The sequence below is a fragment of the Schistocerca nitens genome, chromosome 3 (assembly GCF_023898315.1).
Source record: "Schistocerca nitens isolate TAMUIC-IGC-003100 chromosome 3, iqSchNite1.1, whole genome shotgun sequence".
Classification (NCBI taxonomy): Eukaryota; Metazoa; Arthropoda; class Insecta; order Orthoptera; family Acrididae; genus Schistocerca; species Schistocerca nitens.
In genome coordinates, this window is record NC_064616.1 from 261197334 (window position 1) to 261217665 (window position 20332).

Consider the following 20332-nt stretch of genomic DNA (forward strand, 5'->3'; position numbering starts at 1 on the left):
TGGCCTGTGGCGGAGTGGTTACATGGCAATAACATCCCTGTAATGCACTGGCCTGCAAAGAGTCCTGAGGTAAATCCTATAGAACAGCTTTGGGATGTTTTGTAACGGTGACTTCGTGCCAGGCCTCACCGACCGACATCGATACCTCTCCTCGGTGCAGCACTCCATGAAGAATGGGCTACTATTCCCCAAGAAACCTCCCAGCATCTGATTGAACATATGCCTGCGAGAGTGTAAGCTGTCATCAAGGCTAAGGGTGGGCCAACACCATATTGAATTTCAGCATTACCGATGGAGGGCGCCACGAGCTTGTAACTCATTTTCAGCCAGGTGTCGGGATACTTTTGGTCACATTGTGTACTTCAAATGTTACAACCAATGGCACTGGAGATTGTTATCTTTCTGCCATTATCGTCATTTTCTGTTTGACAGCTGCAGAATCTTATGGAGCATCCACATGTTACAACCAGCGGCACAAGCGATTGTTATCTTTATGTCGTTATCGTCATTTTCTCTTTGACAGCTGTACAATATTGTCGGGATGCTTGTGCAAGTAGGCTGCTAGGTACCCTGTGACAATACCAAGGACAAACTACAGAGACATCTATCCGTTCGCTGTAAACCAGCCAACTGTTGTTCGTATGACATGAAGAACTTTAGTCGCGGTCGACAAATCTGATAATCTTTGGAAATGTGTTGTTTTGACAGCGGCATGTGGGGGTATGGCGCGCAGTGTGATCATTTGTAGGTGTACATGTTTGTAGGGTATTGTGTTGTGTTCTTATTTCAGTGTTACTAGACTGATGTTTACATCTCAGGAACAATGTGAGCATGTTGTTTCAAAATATTGTTAAAAAAGAGATAGTTGTGAATCGTTGTGCTTTATCATATCGTTGTGATGGGTAAGCAGTTGACACTTCGAGAGAAATGGAAACGGAAGAGACGCCGTATTGTAACAATAAATCACTGTAAGAACGTGTTCATTGTGCAAGGACAGTTCGATACAATATGTCAGATGACATAAGTTTGCTGGATGAAGATCATGATATATTACTGGAAGCCCTCGAGGGGATTGCGGGCGGGTAAGCAGTGTAATTAGACTTACGAAACGAAATTTGAAGCTGTGTGTGCCTTTGTTTCTTTTTATCAGTATTACATCCTGGCTTGAGCAATACAATAACTTCACAGGGAAAACTGTTTAATTTTCCTTTGTTGTTTAGTGTATGAAAACCGTGCCAACCTCATGATGCATTGCTATTGTGGGATGATAAACTCACAATATCATGTTACATACACAATTTTTATGTTGTTAACCATTTTCATTTTCTGCTACTTCAGTTTGCTTCTACACACAACTTTTCATATCCGACCCAACATGTATTTCTGCCTTTTTATTATTTCTAAACTATTTGGATTTTATTTTTACTTCAAAATTCTTCCTCTGTGGCTGTATTGCAGTTAAAAAAGTATTGGGAAAGTGAATGAAGTCTGTCACTCTGCAACAGAGACTAGACACCTAAATAAAGTCATTAAATTTAGTGGATTCACTGTTTTCAAGTGAAACATTTAGGGCTAAGTTGCAATCATAATTTTTTTCTTACCTTGGAATTCTAAACATCATTAGCCATAAACAATTCGGTCTCCAAAAAGGGATTTTGACATATTGACTTGTTTTCGCAGTGATTAATAATGTGTTGTTCTACAAAAAGTATTGAGTCATTATTTCATGTATTCACTTTTGCATGCAAAATTCAGGTGATGGAGAAATTATAAATGTAAAGTCCATCCACAACTTCTGCCGGACCCATTGGGACCAACCAGCCGTCATGTCATCCTCGGCCAGTGGTGTTATTGGATGCTGTATGGAGAAGCATGGTGTCAGCTGGTCATTGTCCATTTTCATAACTTGGAACCATTACTACTCGGTCAAGTAATTCCTGAGTTGGCATTGTGAGGCTGAGTACACCCCATTCCAGTCCCCTCAACAAACAGTACTGACAGTACTGGGAGTCAAACCCGGCTCCTCTTTTAAGAGCTAGTTCCATCTCAAAAAGTATTATATTGTGGTATTATGTTTTGGCTTAAAACACTACTATAAAACAAACAGTTAAATATATGTGGGTTTCGTGTTGCAGAAGAGTGCAGTGTGAGCACAAAATACCATTGTATCACAGTCCCTCTTCTTACGTAGGTTTCAATAGCAGGCATTTAAGTCTTACACTGGCTGCTGTACAATAGTTTAACAGTAGTCGAGCCAATTGTGTACGTAGTTGGCAACTCACATCAAGCGCTACTGTACACAATACAGACTGCTACTTCAAAGGCTGGTTTTCAAGCTATGCCGAGGACAGAATCCTTACCTCTATTAACAAGATTCATCTACAATTGTATCTTATTGCAACCTTAATAATGCAGCCCCAGAAACTATTAGCTGAGCAGAGGGCAGGTATCTGTTCAAAATCGAACATGTTATTTTCCATTAAGCTCTTATTGGCCAGTGCAGGTTTATTTTCCTGCTCTAATTTTATGTTGCATGTATGTTCAGTGCAACATAGGAAGACACAGCACTGTGTTTGTCCATTGTAAGATTTTACATGGAACATAATAGACCCCAGATGTACAAAGACTGGGGTTGTCTTTTACACAGGCCAGAAGGTTCCTTACTTTTACAAGTGGTCGAAATATGGACTTCATGCCTTAATCAGACAGTGCTGCATGGTCAGTGCTGTCCCCTTGAGTGTTGTTATGTCATTGTCAAGGGAAAGAGTTGTGTGTCAGAGGGAGAATTTGTGAATGGAGGTACAAGATAACCACCTACACCCAGTGAAGCCTACAGTTTTGCCATGACAAATATTTTTCCTGTCTCACAGATCAAAAGAAGTTGCTTTGACATGCCCTCTGACACACAGGCATGTTATCCAGCAGGAGACTCTGCCAGTGTGCATAGCTTGTGACACACCAGTGTTAGTACAAAATATCTCATTTGCATTTTATATTCTGACAAGGCAGGCAGGAATTTTTCTTGATTATAATTTGTTCACTATTTCCAAATTGTAGCGGAGGTTATTTAAATGTGCTGTTTCCCAGAATTGTTAGTTCATCCTTTTTTAGTCAGTGATCAAGCCTTCCACAATTATCTGAATAAGTTTTACAAATGTGACTGCATGTCCATTTCTGTGTTAACATATATTGGTAAACTGAGATGCAGGCTTTTATTTAAGCCTTTTTAACATCTGTATATGGAACTGTTACCAAACATTTACTTTGTCTCACGGAGGCTGACTTTTTCTATCTTGCTGTAAGTGGTCAGCCAGCCACATGTACCAGCGAATAACTTTTAGCACTTTCTTCAGCTAATTCTCATTTGTTTAGTATTTCATGTCATGACTACATCATTCGTTTAAGTGTGAGCAAGGGGCATGAACGTGCATGTAGACTTTCATGCTCTATTTTAATATGTACGTAAGCAACTGCTCTTTGTGTTGTCGTTACCAGTCAGATTTGCAGCATCGTATATGTGTCCATGTTCTATTGTCTCAAGAAGATTGCTAATAAGGAAAGACTTTATTACTGATCAGAATTTAGTTCATATTCTGCAGTGGTGCTGGTAAGCCATGCTATTGATTTCTCTGAAACTAGCCTCATCATCAAGTGCGAATATGGAACCTTGGTTTTGATCAGAAACCAATCAGTTGCTTAGCGCAACGTCTAGATTTGTTTTGTAATCATTTCAGCCATTTATAAATTTGAACAGAATTGCCAGTATATGCTCTATATTAAACACTCTTTTCTTTACATATAACAAAAATTGCAGTTTAAATTAAGGAAATGTGATGCATAATAGAAAAGCGATTATTTTGGCATGCATTGTGTATATATTTCACACATTAACTCCAAGAAAACTCAGTGGGTGGGTGCTATAATGTGATTTATGCCAAATAAACACCCAAAACATCCTTACGTAAACAAATACAAAACAGGACACAAGCTATCTTTGCATAAATATATTCTGCAAAATATGTAAGAAATTAGTATCAGTATGAGACAGAATATTCATTTAAAGTGGAAATACATTTTGAAGTAAAATAAAATGTGTTTCTCAGTAATCTACTGAGAAAACTTGGATGCAATAGAATCAGTTGAATAAGTAAAGACAAGTATCTTCTCCATTGTGGAGATATCAAATGGCTGAGGGACACAAACAAGACTTACAACTGGAGGCCACGACGTTGGAATCACAGCTTTACTTCAAACTTTGTACACCTTTAGCCAGACATTAAAACAACACAATGTGCAAGTAGTAAGGTGCACTTCTCTGCCAATTACAAGAAAATCGCAAAAGAAGTTTTACGTGTTTATTATATAACTGATGTATGATGAACTCTAATGTCAGGCATTTACACAAAGATACATCAGTTACACAATAAACATGTAAAACTTCTTTTGCGATTTTCCTTGAATTGCCAGAGAAGTGCACCTTACTACTTGCTCATTATGTTGTTTTAATGGCCTGCTAAAGGCGTACAAAGTCTGAAGTAAATCTGTGATCCCAACGTCATGGCCTCCCCTTGTTGGACTTGGGGTTCTTCAGAGCACCAAACATACATATCTGTGTGTGTACTCCAAAGAAGATTGCAAGTGTGTGAACTGAGCTTCCATGTACAGTTAATAAACTTTAATGCCTATCTACTACTAATCTTCACTTATTCTGTTGAGTGAGAAATATTCCCGTAGTTGAAGTATTTTAACTCTATTTTAAATTTATTTTCCTCTTCCAACATCCTGAAATAAATTTCCTGAATGTGAATATGTTGGCATCAGCTGTGTTAGGTATAGATATACCACCTATTAGTGACGTGTGAAAATTTGTGCCAGACTAGGACTCGAACCCAGATTTCCCACTTATCATTAGTGGTCACCTTAACCACTTTGGCTATCCATGCACGCTTCCCAGAGCAACCCAAACATCCATATGTCAGACTTTCTACATTCCTGTACCATAGTCCCCTACAGCCATATGTCACACTTTCTATGTCCCTATACCATAGTTCCCTTAACCACTTTGTGTAAGGGATTATGGTATATGGGTGTAGATACTGTGACATGTGGAAGTGTGGTTCAGTTCTGGAGGTGCGCATGAATAGGAGTAGTGGTTAAGGTAAGTGGAAAATGCATGTTAAGTCCCAGACCGGCACAGATTTTCACATGTCACTGAAAGGTAATACATCTATACTTAACACAGCTGATGCCAAGATATTTGCATTCAATAAATGTATTTTGGATGGCTGTCAATTGTCATTAATGTGTGTTCATCCAGGCACACAAGTTAAAATTCTTGAAGTAAGCTGACAACACATTCTAGTATGATTCTGACAGGGTTCATATATCATTGGTGTTTTTTTACTCATGTTAAGAGGGGGATGCTGAATTTAAGTGTATTGTAACTAATGATTTGCATTTATTTGACAGACTCATGTGTATGTGTAAAGGGAAGATACTGTTCATGTATATAACTTTTTGGTAGACATTTGTAGTATTTGTGAACTGCAATGAAGTTGATTGAAATAGCTATTCTAACTGATGACAATTGATTTTACCGTAGAATAGCTACTATTCCATGATTTAATATGTATGCATTATTTTGATATCATTTGTGGTGCAGACTTTTGAATAATATTTGGGCCAAACAGACTGAATTGGGCTTGTGTGAAAGCTTCAGTACATGAACTTCCCGACTTGGGCAACAGGTCTTCCCACCAGCTTTGTAGCTGTGACACTTTCCTGGTATTTACCATCCAAAGTCATGTGTAGTTGCACAGGTCAGACCAATGCCCAAGGGGGGGGGGGGGGGGAATAGTAATAATAATCTGCTGAACTGTAGACCCATATCACTGACATTGATTTGCAGTAGTACTTTGGAACATTTACTGTGGCTGAACATTATAAAAATACATGTAAGAAAACAATATATTGGCACATAACCAGCACGAGTTCAGAAAATATCATTCGAGATTGTGAAATACACCTGGCTCTTTATTCGCATGAAATAATGAGTACTATCGACAGGGGATCTGAAGTTGATACCATATTTCCAGAAGGCTTTTGAACACAAATTATTTCTAATGAAAGAGTATACTTGTGGAGTATTGTCTTTACTGTGCAACTGGATTCATGATTTCTTTTCAGAAAGATCACAGTTCTTAGTATTTAATGGCAAGTCATCTAGCACAGGGTTTCCCGAACTGCGTTCCCCAGAACACTGGTGTTCTGCAAGAAGTGAAATATTACCCTGTGAAAATCTACTAATAACATGGTGTTTTTTCCAATATTTTCACAATACTAATTATTTGTTGAAAATTTTATTATGATTTCTATGTTATTAATTATGATTTAAAATTGAAGTTATCATTGAATAAAACAAGTTTTTCTCATTTTTAAAAAATTTTGTTAACCTGCAAAATAAACAAGATATTCAATCAACGTATCAGGTTTATCAAAGTGTTACATCGAAAGAAAAATTTGAGAACTCCTGATCTACTGAAATAGGAGTGATATCTGATTTAAACTGTTGCTGTTATTTTATAGGTTTCTGTTATATCGTCAGTGGCACCTAGCTACTCGCTTGAAAGTCAGGTTGATTACTAACTTCCAGGAGTCAATAATTTATTGAGCATGATATATTTATTGTTCCCAGTCTCTTCATTGTCATTGTAGTGGTGTGTGCCAAAGAGACGTAATTCACATGTACATTTTGGCTTAATGTCCGGTCATATCAAAACAAACAGAAAACTGGGCCTCCCCAGCTACCTGTGAACTCATTCTTCCTCACTTCTGTTCTGTGGCCAGTGCCTTGATGTTACCTTGTAACCTATGCTTGTCTGGTTGTTTCTGAAGACAACTGAAAATGTTTGCTCATCTGTCTTCACTTCATCATACTGTTTGTTTGCCACCATGAGAATGGTGACCACTAAATGAGGTCTTGAAGTCATCTGTATGTATCCAATTTCCACACAAATAGATGCGAAGGAGATAAAGTTAGTTTTGATTGTAGCAAATGGTAAGTTAACCAATCCTCTGAGTGATGGAAAATGGCAAATACATTAAAGAGCTTCATCCTCTCTAGCTAATTTTAGCTTTGGTGTACATGGGCTTCCTAGGCAGGTGACTGGCTACTGCAGGCAGTCCTTTATTATGTTAGGTCCTTTCCATAGCTCAGTGTCAACTACTTAGAAACAATGGACATTCATTTGTCACAAAGAAGGGCCCCTGAGCTTCACTGCCTTGATCACAACAAAGATGCAAACATCAATATAGGTATTGTACTTATGAGGTCCTCCCCCCCCCATGAACCATGGACCTTGCCGTTGGTGGGGAGGCTTGCGTGCCTCGGCGATACAGATAGCCGTACTGTAGGTACAACCACAACGGAGGGGTATCTGTTGATAGGCCAGACAAACGTGTGGTTCCTGAAGAGGGGCAGCAGCCTTTTCAGTAGTTGTAAGGGCAACAGTCTGGATGATTGACTGATCTGGCCTTGTAACAATAACCAAAACGGCCTTGCTGTGCTGGTACTGCGAACGGCTGAAAGCAAGGGGAAACTACGGCCGTAATTTTTCCCGAGGGCATGCAGCTTTACTGTATGATATAAATGATGATGGCGTCCTCTTGGGTAAAATATTCTGGAGGTAAAATAGTCCCCCATTCGGATCTCCGGGCGGGGACTACTCAAGAGGATGTCGTTATCAGGAGAAAGAAAACTGGTGTTCTACGGATCGGAGCGTGGAATGTCAGATCCCTTAATCGGGCAGGTAGGTTAGAAAATTTGAAAAGCGAAATGGATAGGTTAAAGTTAGATATAGTGGGAATTAGCAAAGTTCGGTGGCAGGAGGAACAAGACTTCTGGTCAGGTGACTACAGGGTTATAAACACAAAGTCAAATAGAGGTAATGCAGGAGTAGGTTTAATAATGAATAGGAAAATAGGAACGCGGGTAAGCTCCTAGAAACAGCATAGTGAACGCATTATTGTGGCCAAGATAGATACGAAGCCCACACCTACTACAGTAGTACAAGTTTATATGCCAACTAGCTCTGCAGATGACGAAGAAATTGAAGAAATGTATGATGAAATAAAAGAAATTATTCAGATAGTGAAGGGAGACGAAAATTTAATAGTCATGGGTGACGGCAATTCGAGTGTAGGAAAAGGGAGAGAAGGAAACGTAGTAGGTGAATATGGATTGGGGCTAAGAAATGAAAGAGGAAGCCGCCTGGTAGAATTTTGCACAGAGCACAACTTAATCATAGCTAACACTTGGTTTAAGAATCATGATAGAAGGTTGTATACATGGAAGAACCCTGGATACTAAAAGGTATCAGATAGATTATATAATGGTAAGACAGAGATTTAGGAACCAGGTTTTAAATTGTAAGACATTTCCAGGGGCAGATGTGGACTCTGACCACAATCTATTGGTTATGACCTGTAGATTAAAACTGAAGAAACTGCAAAAAGGTGGGAATTTAAGGAGATTGGACCTGGATAAACTGAAAGAACCAGAGGTTGCACAGAGTTTCAGGGAGAGCATAAGGGAACAATTGACAGGAATGGGGGAAAGAAATACAGTAGAAGAAGAATAGCTAGCTTTGAGGGATGAAGTAGTGAAGGCAGCAGAGGATCAAGTAGGTAAAAAGACGAGGGCTAGTAGAAATCCTTGGGTAACGGAAGAAATATTGAATTTAATTGAAGAAAGGAGAAAATATAAAAATGCAGTAAATGAAGCAGGCAAAAAGGAATACAAACGTCTCAAAAATGAGATCGACAGGAAGTGCAAAATGGCTAAGCAGGGATGGCTAGAGGACAAATGTAAGGATGTAGAGGCTTATCTCACTAGGGGTAAGATAGATATTGCCTACAGGAAAATTAAAGAGACCTTTGGAGATAAGAGAACCACTTGCATGAACATCAAGAGCTCAGATGGAAACCCAGTTCTAAGCAAAGAAGGGAAAGCAGAAAGGTGGAAGGAGTATATAGAGGGTCTATACAAGGGCGATGTACTTGAGGACAATATTATGGAAATGGAAGAGGATGTAGATGAAGATGAAATGGGAGATACGATACTGCGTGAAGAGTTTGACAGAGCACTGAGAGACCTGAGTCGAAACAAGGCCCCCGGAGTAGACAACATTCCATTGGAACTACTGACGGCCTTGGGAGAGCCAGTCCTGACAAAACTCTACCGCCTGGTGAGCAAGATGTATGAGACAGGCGAAATACCCTCAGACTTCAAGAAGAATATAATAATTCCAATCCCAAAGAAAGCAGGTGTTGACAGATGTGAGAATTACTGAACAATCAGTTTAATAAGCCACAGCTGCAAAATACTAACACGAATTCTTTACAGACGAATGGAAAAACTAGTAGAAGCCGACCTCGGGGAAGATCAGTTTGGATTCCGTAGAAATACTGGAACACGTGAGGCAATACTGACCTTACGACTTATCTTAGAAGAAAGATTAAGGAAAGGCAAACCTACATTTCTAGCATTTGTAGACTTAGAGAAAGCTTTTGACAATGTTGACTGGAATACTCTCTTTCAAATTCTAAAGGTGGCAGGGGTAAAATACAGGGAGCGAAAGGCTATTTACAATTTGTACAGAAACCAGATGGCAGTTATAGGAGTAGAGGGGCATGAAAGGGAAGCAGTGGTTGGGAAGGGAGTAAGACAGGGTTGTAGCCTCTCCCCGATGTTATTCAATCTGTATATTGAGCAAGCAGTGAAGGAAACAAAAGAAAAATTCGGAGTAGGTATTAAAATCCATGGAGAAGAAATAAAAACTTTGAGGTTCGCCGATGACATTGTAATTCTGTCAGAGACAGCAAAGGACTTGGAAGAGCAGTTGAACGGAATGGATGGTGTCTTGAAGGGAGGATATAAGATGAACATCAATAAAAGCAAAACGAGGATAATGGAATGTAGTCGAATTAAGTCGGGTGATGTTGAGGGTATTAGATTAGGAAATGAGACACTTAAAGTAGTAAATGAGTTTTGCTATTTGGGGAGCAAAATAACTGATGATGGTAGAAATAGAGAGGATATAAAATGTAGACTGGCAATGGCAAGGAAAGCGTTTCTGAAGAAGAGAAATTTGTTAACATCGGGTATAGATTTAAGTGTCAGGAAGTCATTTCTGAAAGTATTTGTATGGAGTGTAGCCATGTATGGAAGTGAAACATGGACGGTAAATAGTTTGGACAAGAAGAGAATAGAAGCTTTCGAAATGTGATGCTACAGAAGAATGCTGAAGATTAGATGGGTAGATCACATAACTAATGAGGAGGTACTGAATAGGATTGGGGAGAAGAGAAGTTTGTGGCACAACTTGACTAGAAGAAGGGATCGGTTGGTAGGACATGTTCTGAGGCATCAAGGGATCACCAATTTGGTATTGGAGGGCAGCGTGGAGGGTAAAAATCGTAGGGGGAGACCAAGAGATGAATACACTAAGCAGATTCAGAAGGATGTAGGTTGCAGCAGGTACTGGGAGATGAAGAAGCTTGCACAGGATAGAGTAGCGTGGAGGGCTGCATCAAACCAGTCTCAGGACTGAAGACCACAACAGCAACAACAACATTTTATGAGGTGAGTGGGTATTGGAGTAAATCATTGTTAGCACTTCAGGGTAATTTACTGGATCTCCATTTTATAAGTGTAACTTAGGAAGTTAGCAAGATATTTGGAGAAAAGAGATGGAACCTTCAGATTCAATTTCTGAAATGTGTAGCAGAATGGATGTACCATTGGTGGGGTCTACTGTATTATTGACCCATTGTAGATTGAAAGAACAGTTATGAAAGCTGAAGTCCTAAGTTTGAACTATCTATTTAATGTTTTCTCAACGTTTGGAATAAGAATTGGATTCCAGGTACATGGGTAAAAAAAAGGTCCCTCTCTTCAAAGTAGGAAGCAGTATGGAAATTGCAACATTATGTATTTTCTGTCTTATATCTTAAAGATACCAAAGGAGTTATACAGGGTGAGTCACCTAACGTTACCGCTGGATATATTTCGTAAACCACATCAAATACTGACGAACCGATTCCACAGACCGAACGTGAGGAGAGGGGCTAGTGTAATTGTTTAATACAAACCATACAAAAATGCACGGAAGTATGTTTAACACAAACCTACGTTTTTTTTAAATGGAGCCACTTTAGTTTTGTTAGCACATCTGAACATATAAACAAATACGTTTGTTGCATTGTACAATGTTAATTACATCCGGAGATATTGTAACCTAAAGTTGACGCTTGAAACCTCCGACGTTCAGTTGTGTGTTGTAACAAACACGGACCACGGTCGGCGAGCAGCATCTGCAGGGACATGTTTACGATGACGACCGTGTTTACGAGTGTGGCTGTAGTGCACTGTTGTGGTTTGGTCTAGCTGTCACAGTGTCCGAATGTAGCGCTTGCTGCTATTGTTATTCTGCATTTGTCTCCGCACGCAGACCAACTGTAGTACACCGTGTTACCAGATGTCTGTGATAGTTTAGTGTTGTAGGAACTGTGACCATGGTGTATTCGAACTCTGAAAAGGCGGAGATGATACTCATCTATGGCGAGTGTCGACGAAATGCAGCTGAAGCCTGCAGGGTGTATGCATAACGGTACCCGGACAGAGAGCATCCAGCGTGCCGCACATTGCAAAACATCTACTGCCAACTGTATGCAACAGGTATGGTCGTAGCACGCAAACGGGTCCGTAACAGGCCCGTCACAGGAGAAGCGGGTGCAGTTGGTGTGTTAGCTGCTGTTGCCATGAACCCACACATGAGTACATGGGACATTGCGAGAGCCGGTGGACTGAGTCAAAGTAGTGTCATGCGCATACTGCATCGTCACCGCTTTCACCCGTTTCATGTGTCGCTACATCAGCAATTACATGGTGATGACTTTAATCATCGAGTGCAATTCTGTCAATGGGCATTAACAGAGAATGCGTTGCAGTTCTACCTGTTTACCGATGAAGCGGGTTTCACAAACCACGGGGCAGTGAATCTACGGAACATGCATTACTGGTCCGTGGACAATCCTCGCTGGCTCAGACAGGTAGAGCGACAGCGACTGTGGACTGTAAATGTATGGTGCGGAATCATTGGCGACCACCTCATTGGTCCTCACTTCATTGCAGGGGCCCAAACAGCTGCAACATACATAGCGTTTCTACAGAATGATCTGCCAACGTTGCTCGAAAATGACCCACTGGAAACGCGTCGACGTATGTGGTATCAGCATGATGGTGCACCTGCACATTCCGCAGTTAACACTAGTCTGACCCTTGGCAGAATGTTCGACGGGCGTTTCATAGGACATGGAGGACGCATAAATTGGCCAGCCCGTTCTCCTGATCTTACACCTCTGGACTTCTTTCTGTGGGGTACGTTAAAGGAGAATGTGTACCGTGATGTGCCTACAACCCCAGAGGATATGAAACAACGTATTGTGGCAGCCTGCGGCCACATTACACCAGATGTACTGCGACGTGAACGACATTCATTATGCCAGAGATTGCAATTGTGTGCAGCAAATGATGGTCACCACATTGAACATCTATTGGCCTGACATGTCGGGACACACTCTATTCCACTCCGTAATTGAAAATGGAAACCACGTGTGTACGTGTACCTCACCCCTCATGGTAATGTACATGTGCGTCAGTGAAAAAGACCAATAAAAAGGTGTTAGCATGTGGACGTAATGTGCTGTTCCAGTCTCTTCTGTACCTAAGGTCCATCACCGTTCCCTTTGGATCCCTACGTAATTCGGTGCTCTCCGATACACACGATCGAACAGCAGAGGAGTGGTACTCAAGTGTCAACTTTAGGTTACAATATCTCGGGATGTAATTAACATTTTACAATGCAACAAACGGCACTGATTATGTATTTGTTTATATGTTCAGATGTGCTAACAAAACTAACAGGGTTCCATTTAAGAAAACGTAGGTTTGTGTTAAAAAACATACTTCCGTGCATTTTTTTATGGTTTGTATTAACCAATTACACTAGCCCCTCTCCTCACGTTCGGTCTGAGGAATCGATTCCTCAGTATTTGATGTGGTTTACGAAATATATCCAGCAGTAATGTTAGGTGACACACCCTGTATAATGCAGTTGAACAATAACTAAAGGAACAGCAACCTATTTTAAAGAAAGAAACACTATTCACATTTGCTTTCAAAGAATGTTGGTGTGAAAATACTGAATGTGTCAAAAAAATGGTCAGATGTGTGTGAATTCCTAAGGGATCAAACTGTTGAGGTCATCAGTCCATAGACTTACACACTACTTAAACCAACTTATGCTAAGAATGACACACACACACACACACACACACACACACACACACACACACACACGCCCTCGACTTCTGCCCAAAAACGGAAACTTGACCAGCCACCAGTGACAAAAGTACTACCGCCTGCCCCAAAGTTCCTCGTAGATTCTAGATCTGAGGACGGAAACACACACACACACACACACACACACGCCCTCGACTTCTGCCCAAAAATGGAAACTTGACCAGCCACCAGTGACAAAAGTACTACCGCCTGCCCCAAAGTTCCTCGTAGATTCTAGATCTGAGGACGGAAAGGATTTTTCATCTGTCAACCCTTTCATTATTCAGAATGGCGTGGATGCCATAGCCGGACCTGTCAAGTCTTGTATCAGGATGCGTAATGGTACCTTGTTGTTGGAAACTGAGAGCGCCTTTCAGGCACAAAAACACCTTCGGACCACACTCCTGTACATGTTCCCTGTCCGGGTGGAGGCTCACCGCACTTTGAATTCGTTGCGTGGTGTGGTATCTACTAGATCACTCGACTGATTGACTGACGAGGAGATTCAGTCTTTCCTCGCTGAGCATGGCGTGACAGCTGTACATAGGGTCATGAAAAAGGTCGACAGTGACCTTGTACCGACCCGGACACTTTTCTTGATCTTTGATAGTGTTCAGCTGCTATCGCACATCAAAGTGGGCTATGAGGTTATTTCTGTTTGCCCCTATGTCCCGACACCTACGTGCTGCTACCAGTGTCAGCATTTTAATCACACTCGCCAGTCTTGTTCTAATGCAGCTAAATTCGTCACTTGTGGCAGGGACGCCCATGAGGGTGTCTGTCCACCTCCATCTCCTCGTTGCATGAACTGTCAGGGTGACTATGCAGCGTCCTCCCGCGACTGTTCCATCTACAAGGATGAACGTTGTATACAGGAAATTCGGGTCAAAGAGAAAGTGTCCACCTTGGCTGTTCACAAGCTATTTGCTAGTAGGAAGCCCATGCTGCTCCCAGCAGGGAAATACAGTACTGTCCTCGCCTCTCCTCGGACTACCAGGAGGTGTCGACGCAGACATGCAATCTGACCTTTAGCACTACGGTTGTCCCTTCGGCCAGTGCTAAGATCGCCCAGTCAGTGTCTCCTCTTCCTCCCGTCACCCCTAAGACACAAGCACCTTCATCAGCTTCTGCCAAGACTAAGACCCAGAAGTCAGATGCATGGGCCTTCAAGAAGGAACCGTCCTGTTAAGACTTCCTACATACCCCGAACTCCCAGCCATCGACCAGTACTTCGACTAAACGACCTTCCAAGAAGGCTCATAGGAAGCAAAGTTCTCCTTCTCCACCACGGCGTGTTTCTTCTCCTGCGCCACCCAGCGGTTGCCGCCCCAGGCCGTCATCTGTTTCGCCCGGCCGCACCACTGGTGGCCGAACATCTGGCCGTTCACCGGCAGAGGAAGCTCCCCCTCCCGACCATCTTAACATGGTGGCTGACGAACCTATTGAAAAAGTGGACGATGACTCTCCACCTTTTGATAGCGGCAGCAGTGCTCGCTCGAAGCCAGGCCCTCAGTGGCCTTCGAGGTGACCCCTTCTTGCTTCTCCTTTTCCTTTTTCTTCTCACGATGGCACTTCTTCATTGGAATATTTATGGCATTCACTCCAACCGAGAGGACTTAAAGTTGCTGCTACGCTTGCACTATCCGCTCGTAGTAGCTCTCCCGGAAACGAAGCTACGCCCATGCGATGGAATTGACTTGGCACACTATGCCTCTGTGCGTTTTCACCTACCCCCTGTGGCAGGTATTCCAGCTCATGGAGGGGCTATGTTGCTGGTTCGGGATGATATCTACTATGATCCCATCACATTTGCACACCGATCTGCAGGCAGTTATCGTCCGAATTACTCTCCCCACTTTCACATTTTCCATTTGTACCATTTACACTCCATCGTTGTCTGCCGTTACTAGGGCAGACATGATGCAAATTAGTGCTCAGCTACCTGCACCCCTTATTGTTGACTGGAGATTTCAATGCCCACAATCCCCTATGGGGCTCTCCAGCATCCTGCCCGAGAGGCTCCCTGTTAGCAGACCTTTTCAACCACCTCAATCTTGTCTGCCTCAATACTGGCGCTCCTACTTTTCTTTCGGACACAACTCACACCTATTCCCATTTAAAACTCTCTATATGTGCTACCCAACTTGCACGCCGGCTTGAGTGTTACGCTCTTTCTGATACGTATTCTAGTGACCACTTCCCTTGTGTTATCCATCTCCTGCATCATACCCCATCTCCATGCTCAACTAGTTGAAACATCTCTAAAGCAGACTGGGGGCTCTTCTCTTCCAGGGCGACATTTCAGGATCAAAACTTCGCAAGCTGCAATAGTCAGGTCGCACACCTCATGGAAGTCATTCTCACTGCTGCTGAATATTCCATCCCTCATACTATTTCTTCTCCATGTCGCATACGAGTCCCCTGGTGGACCGCAGCATGTAGAGATGCTTTATGTGTTCGTCGACATGCTTTATGCACCTGTAAATGCCACCCTACGATGGCGAATTGTATTAACTATAAACGATTACGTACGCAGTGTTGTCGTGTTATTAAAGAAAGCCAGCTGGGCTGCTTTCACAAGCTCCTTCAACAGTTTTACTCCTTCTTCTCTTGTCTGGGGTAGCCTGTGCCGGCTATCTGGCACTAAGGTCCACTCACCAGTTTCTGGCTTGATGGTCCGCGAATGACGTCCTTGTGGCCCCTGAGGATGTCTCCAATGCCTTCGGCCGATTTTTTGCATAGGTTTTTAGCTCCGCTCATTACCACCCTGCCTTCCTCCCCTGAAAACAGGCAGAGGAGGCAAGCCCACCTAACTTCCGCTCCTCAAATCGTGAAAGTTATAATGCCCCATTCACCATGCGGGAACTCGAAAGTGCACTTGCCCGGTCACGGTCCTCCACTCCGGGGCCTGATTCTATTCATATTCAGATGCTGAAGAACCTTTCTCCTTGTACTTATAATCGCATCTGGATTGAGGGTTATGTTCCCACATACTGGCGTGAATCTATTGTTGTCCCGATTCCTAAGCCGGGGAAGGACAAGCACTTGCCTTCCAGTTATCGACCCATTTCCCTTACCAGCTGTGTCTGTAAGGTGATGGAACGAATGGTTAACTCTCGTTTGGTTTGGCTGCTCGAATCTCGACGCCTACTTACCAATGTACAATGTGAATTTCGTAGGCGCCGCTCTGCTGTTGACCATCTGGTTACCTTGTAGACCTTCATTATGAATAACTTTTTGCGAAAGCGCCAGACAGTTGCTGTGTTCTTTGATTTGGAGAAGGCTTACGACACCTGTTTGAGGGCAGGCATTCTCCGCACCATGCATACATGGGGCCTTCGTGGTCGCCTCCCTCTTTTTCTTCGTGCATTTTTAATGGATCAACAGTTCAGGGTACGTGTGGGTTCTGTCCTGTCCGACGCCTTTCGCCAGGAGAATGGGGTGCCACAGGGCTCAGTTTTGAGCATCACTCTCTTCGCCATAGCGATCAGTCCAATAATGGATTGCCTCCCAGCTGATGTATCAGGCTCCCTTTTCATGGCCGATTTTACCGTCTACTGCAGCGTGCAGCGTACATGTTTCCTGGAGCGCTGTCTTCAGCGTTTTCTTGACCGTCTTTACTCCTGGAGTGTCACCAATGGCTTCCGTTTTTCTGCCGAGAAGACGGTCTTTATTAACTTCTGGTGCTACAAAAAGTTTCTCCCATCGTCCTTACATCTCGGTCCCGTTGCTCTCCCATTTGTGGAGACAACAAAATTTTTAGGTCTTACATTTGACAGGAAACTTAGCTGGTCTCCACATGTGTCATATTTGGCTGCCCGTTGCACCCGTTCCCTAAATGTCCTCCGTGTTCTCAGCAGTACATCATGGGGAACGGATCGAACCATCATACTTCGCCTTTATCGGTCGATCGTCCGCTCAAAGCTGGATTATGGGAGCTTTGTACACTCCTTTGCACGGTTGTCCATATTACGCCGCCTCAACTCTATACAACATCGGGGGTTACGTCTGCGATCGGAGCATTCTATACTAGTCCCGTCGAGAGTCTTCATGCTGAAGCCGGTGAATGGCCACTAACCTACCGGCGCGATATACTGCTTTGTCGGTATGCCTGTCGGCTATTATCAATGCCCGACCACCCGTCTTATCATTCCTTCTTTGATGACTCTCTCGACCGTCAATACGGGTTGTATCTATCTGCCCTGCTACCTCCTGGAGGTCACTTTCGTCGCCACCTTCAGCACCTTGATTTTTCGCTCCCTGCAACCTTTAGAGTGGGGTGAGGGCCAAACGCCATCTTGGCTCCAGACTCAGGTTCGCGTTCACCTTGACCTCAGCTCGCTCCCAAAGGAGGTTACCCCAGCTTCGGTATACCACTTGCAGTTTGTCAAACTTCGTTCGAAGCTCATTAATATGATCTTCATTTATAAAGATGGCTCTAAGACCATTGATGGTGTCGGGTGTTCTTTTATTTGTCGGGGCACACAGTTTCAAATACCGGCTCCGTGGCTATTTCTCCTCTATCAGGCTGTTCTTTACATCCGCCGCCACCGACATTCTGCTTATGTCATCTGCTCTGATTCCCTGAGCACCATCCAGAGTCTCAGTGATCCGTATCCGGTTCACCCTTTCGTGCACCGGATCCAACGCTCTCTTCAGCAGCTGGCGGACGATGGTTCTCCGGTTACCTTTATGTGGGTTCCTGGCCATGTCGGTATCCCTGGGAACGAAGCTGCAGATGCCGCGGCCAAGGCTGCAGTCCTCCAGCCTTGAACAGCTTCTTGTTGTGTGCCTTCATCTGATTTTAGCAGGGTCATTTGTCAGCGCATTTTATCGCTGTGGCATGCCAATTGGTCTACACTTACTGAAAACAAGCTTCGGGCCTTGAAACCTCTCCCCACGGCTTGGACGACCTCTTCACGCCCTTCTCAGCGGGAGGAGGTCATTTTGGCCCGGTTATGGATTGGACACTGCCGGTTCAGTCACCGCCATCTGCTGACGGCTGCGCCGACGCCGTTCTGCCCATGTGGGAAATTGCTGACGGTACACCACATTTTAACGTCCTGTCCGAATTTTAATACACTGCGCATTGATCTTGGCCTGCCATGTACTCTGGATGAAATTGTAGCGGGTGACCCAGGAGCAGCTGCTCGCATTCTTCGTTTTACCCACTTGACAAACCTGTCTAAGGACATTTGATTCACACACACGCCCAAGGAAGAACTTGAACCTCCAGTGGGAGGGACCGCGCAACCGCGCGGCCTCTCCACACATCCTTAAAGTTTCAATTGGACATTACAGTGATATTTGTGGTTGTGGGAAAGGGTTACAACAGCATACACTGCAAAAACTCAAAGACTGCTCAGGCGAATTTAATATGACAAAATTCTTAGGTATTGAATAAAAAACAGATTATGTTCTGGAATATTAGTTCTGTTTGGGTAGAAATTGATTGATTATAGTAATTTTTATAAGAAAACAATTGTACCGTTTTCTCAATCTGTATTTTGAATTTTATGATGAAATTTATAGAACAGTACTGAGAAAGCATTATGTTTCTTCACTTTAATCTGAATAAATTTCTGGGGCAGTAAAATACTTGTGAACAAGAAATTAACTACATTGAATACACAGTGTTTGCCAGTCCTGCATGGAAAAGGAAAGTTGTGTTAGACAGAATTAGAAACAGTGTCCACATGCTTGAAAGAAATTCTGAAACCTTGAGTCATTATACCTGGAAGGATAAAAATCAGGAGCATGAGGATTTAAAAATAAATGAGTGTTAACGTACTCATTGATCTTTCAAAATGGCTCTGAGCACTATGGGACCCAACTGCTGTGGTCATAAGTCCCCTAGAACTTAGAACTACTTAAACCTAACTAACCTAAGGACAGCACACAACACCCAGCCATCACGAGGCAGAGAAAATCCCTGACCCCGCCGGGAATCGAACCCGGGAACCCGGGCGTGGGAAGCGAGAACGCTACCGCAATCTTTCAGATACTCATACATTTTAGTCATCAATTGTTCTGACAACACAATGCCAAAAAATAGTGTTCTGCAGAGAAATACAAAGGAAAAAATCAGACATAAAGAAACAATTCCTGAATAAGGTGTACACCTGGGCAATGGGAAGAGACCTGATATCTCAGTAAGTCTAGTGCTATTCATTTTATAGTGGTGGAAAGAAATGGGTATTGCCTGCAATGAGTGTTAACGTACTCATTGATCTTTCAGATACTCATACATTTTAGTCATCAATTGTTCTGACAACACAATGCCAAAAAATAGTGTTCTGCAGAGAAATACAAAGAAAAAAATCAGACATAAAGAAACAATTCCTGAATAAGGTGTACACCTGGGCAATGGGAAGAGACCTGATATCTCAGTAAGTCTAGTGCTATTCATTTTATAGTGGTGGAAAGAAATGGGTATTGCCTGTAACACTCATGAAACTGGAACCAACGAGATTGAAGCAAAGTGTGTGCAGAGTATTGGTTAGTTCTCAATAGAAAACACTTGGCAGTTCCACATAAGAAGAGGCAAAAGTGGTGAAGAATTCAGTCCATGATACAACAAAAGCTATTGAGAAAACCACATGAAATGGAGTCTACACTCAAGAAAATGGATTGGATGTAGAGGGAAGCAGATGGCTTTTGACAAGAAATAAACCCAGATGGCTTTTGACAAGAAATAAACCAATGGAAAATAAAAATTACAACTCTGAAGCAGTAGACCCTCGTATACTAACTTTTATTCATCTACTGCACTGAATGAGTACTCAGTATGAGCGTAACCTCTGGGTTATATACTTATGGGCAGATGATCATAAGCAACAATTTCAGTTATTATTTTATTCATAGTAAATAGGTCGATTTCTAAAACTGTTTGTGAAATAGGTAATTCAGTAGCAGTAGTAGCCAGTCAGT

At 42.6% G+C, this 20332-nt stretch overlaps 1 protein-coding gene across 3 annotated transcripts in view; it reads left to right on the forward strand.

The window, feature by feature from the left end:
* The first annotated feature begins 489 nt into the window (after positions 1 to 489).
* LOC126248230 (Fanconi anemia group M protein) overlaps positions 490 to 20332 on the forward strand; it is a 238925-nt gene continuing 219082 nt past the window's right edge. For 2 of the 3 annotated variants that reach the window (XM_049949058.1, XM_049949057.1), the window contains exon 1: positions 490 to 1082. In XM_049949058.1, the coding sequence (XP_049805015.1) occupies positions 1009 to 1082 (74 nt within the window). In that variant the 5' untranslated portion in view covers positions 490 to 1008. The remainder of the gene's footprint in view (positions 1083 to 20332) is intronic. The other variant, XM_049949056.1, reaches the window with a different exon arrangement.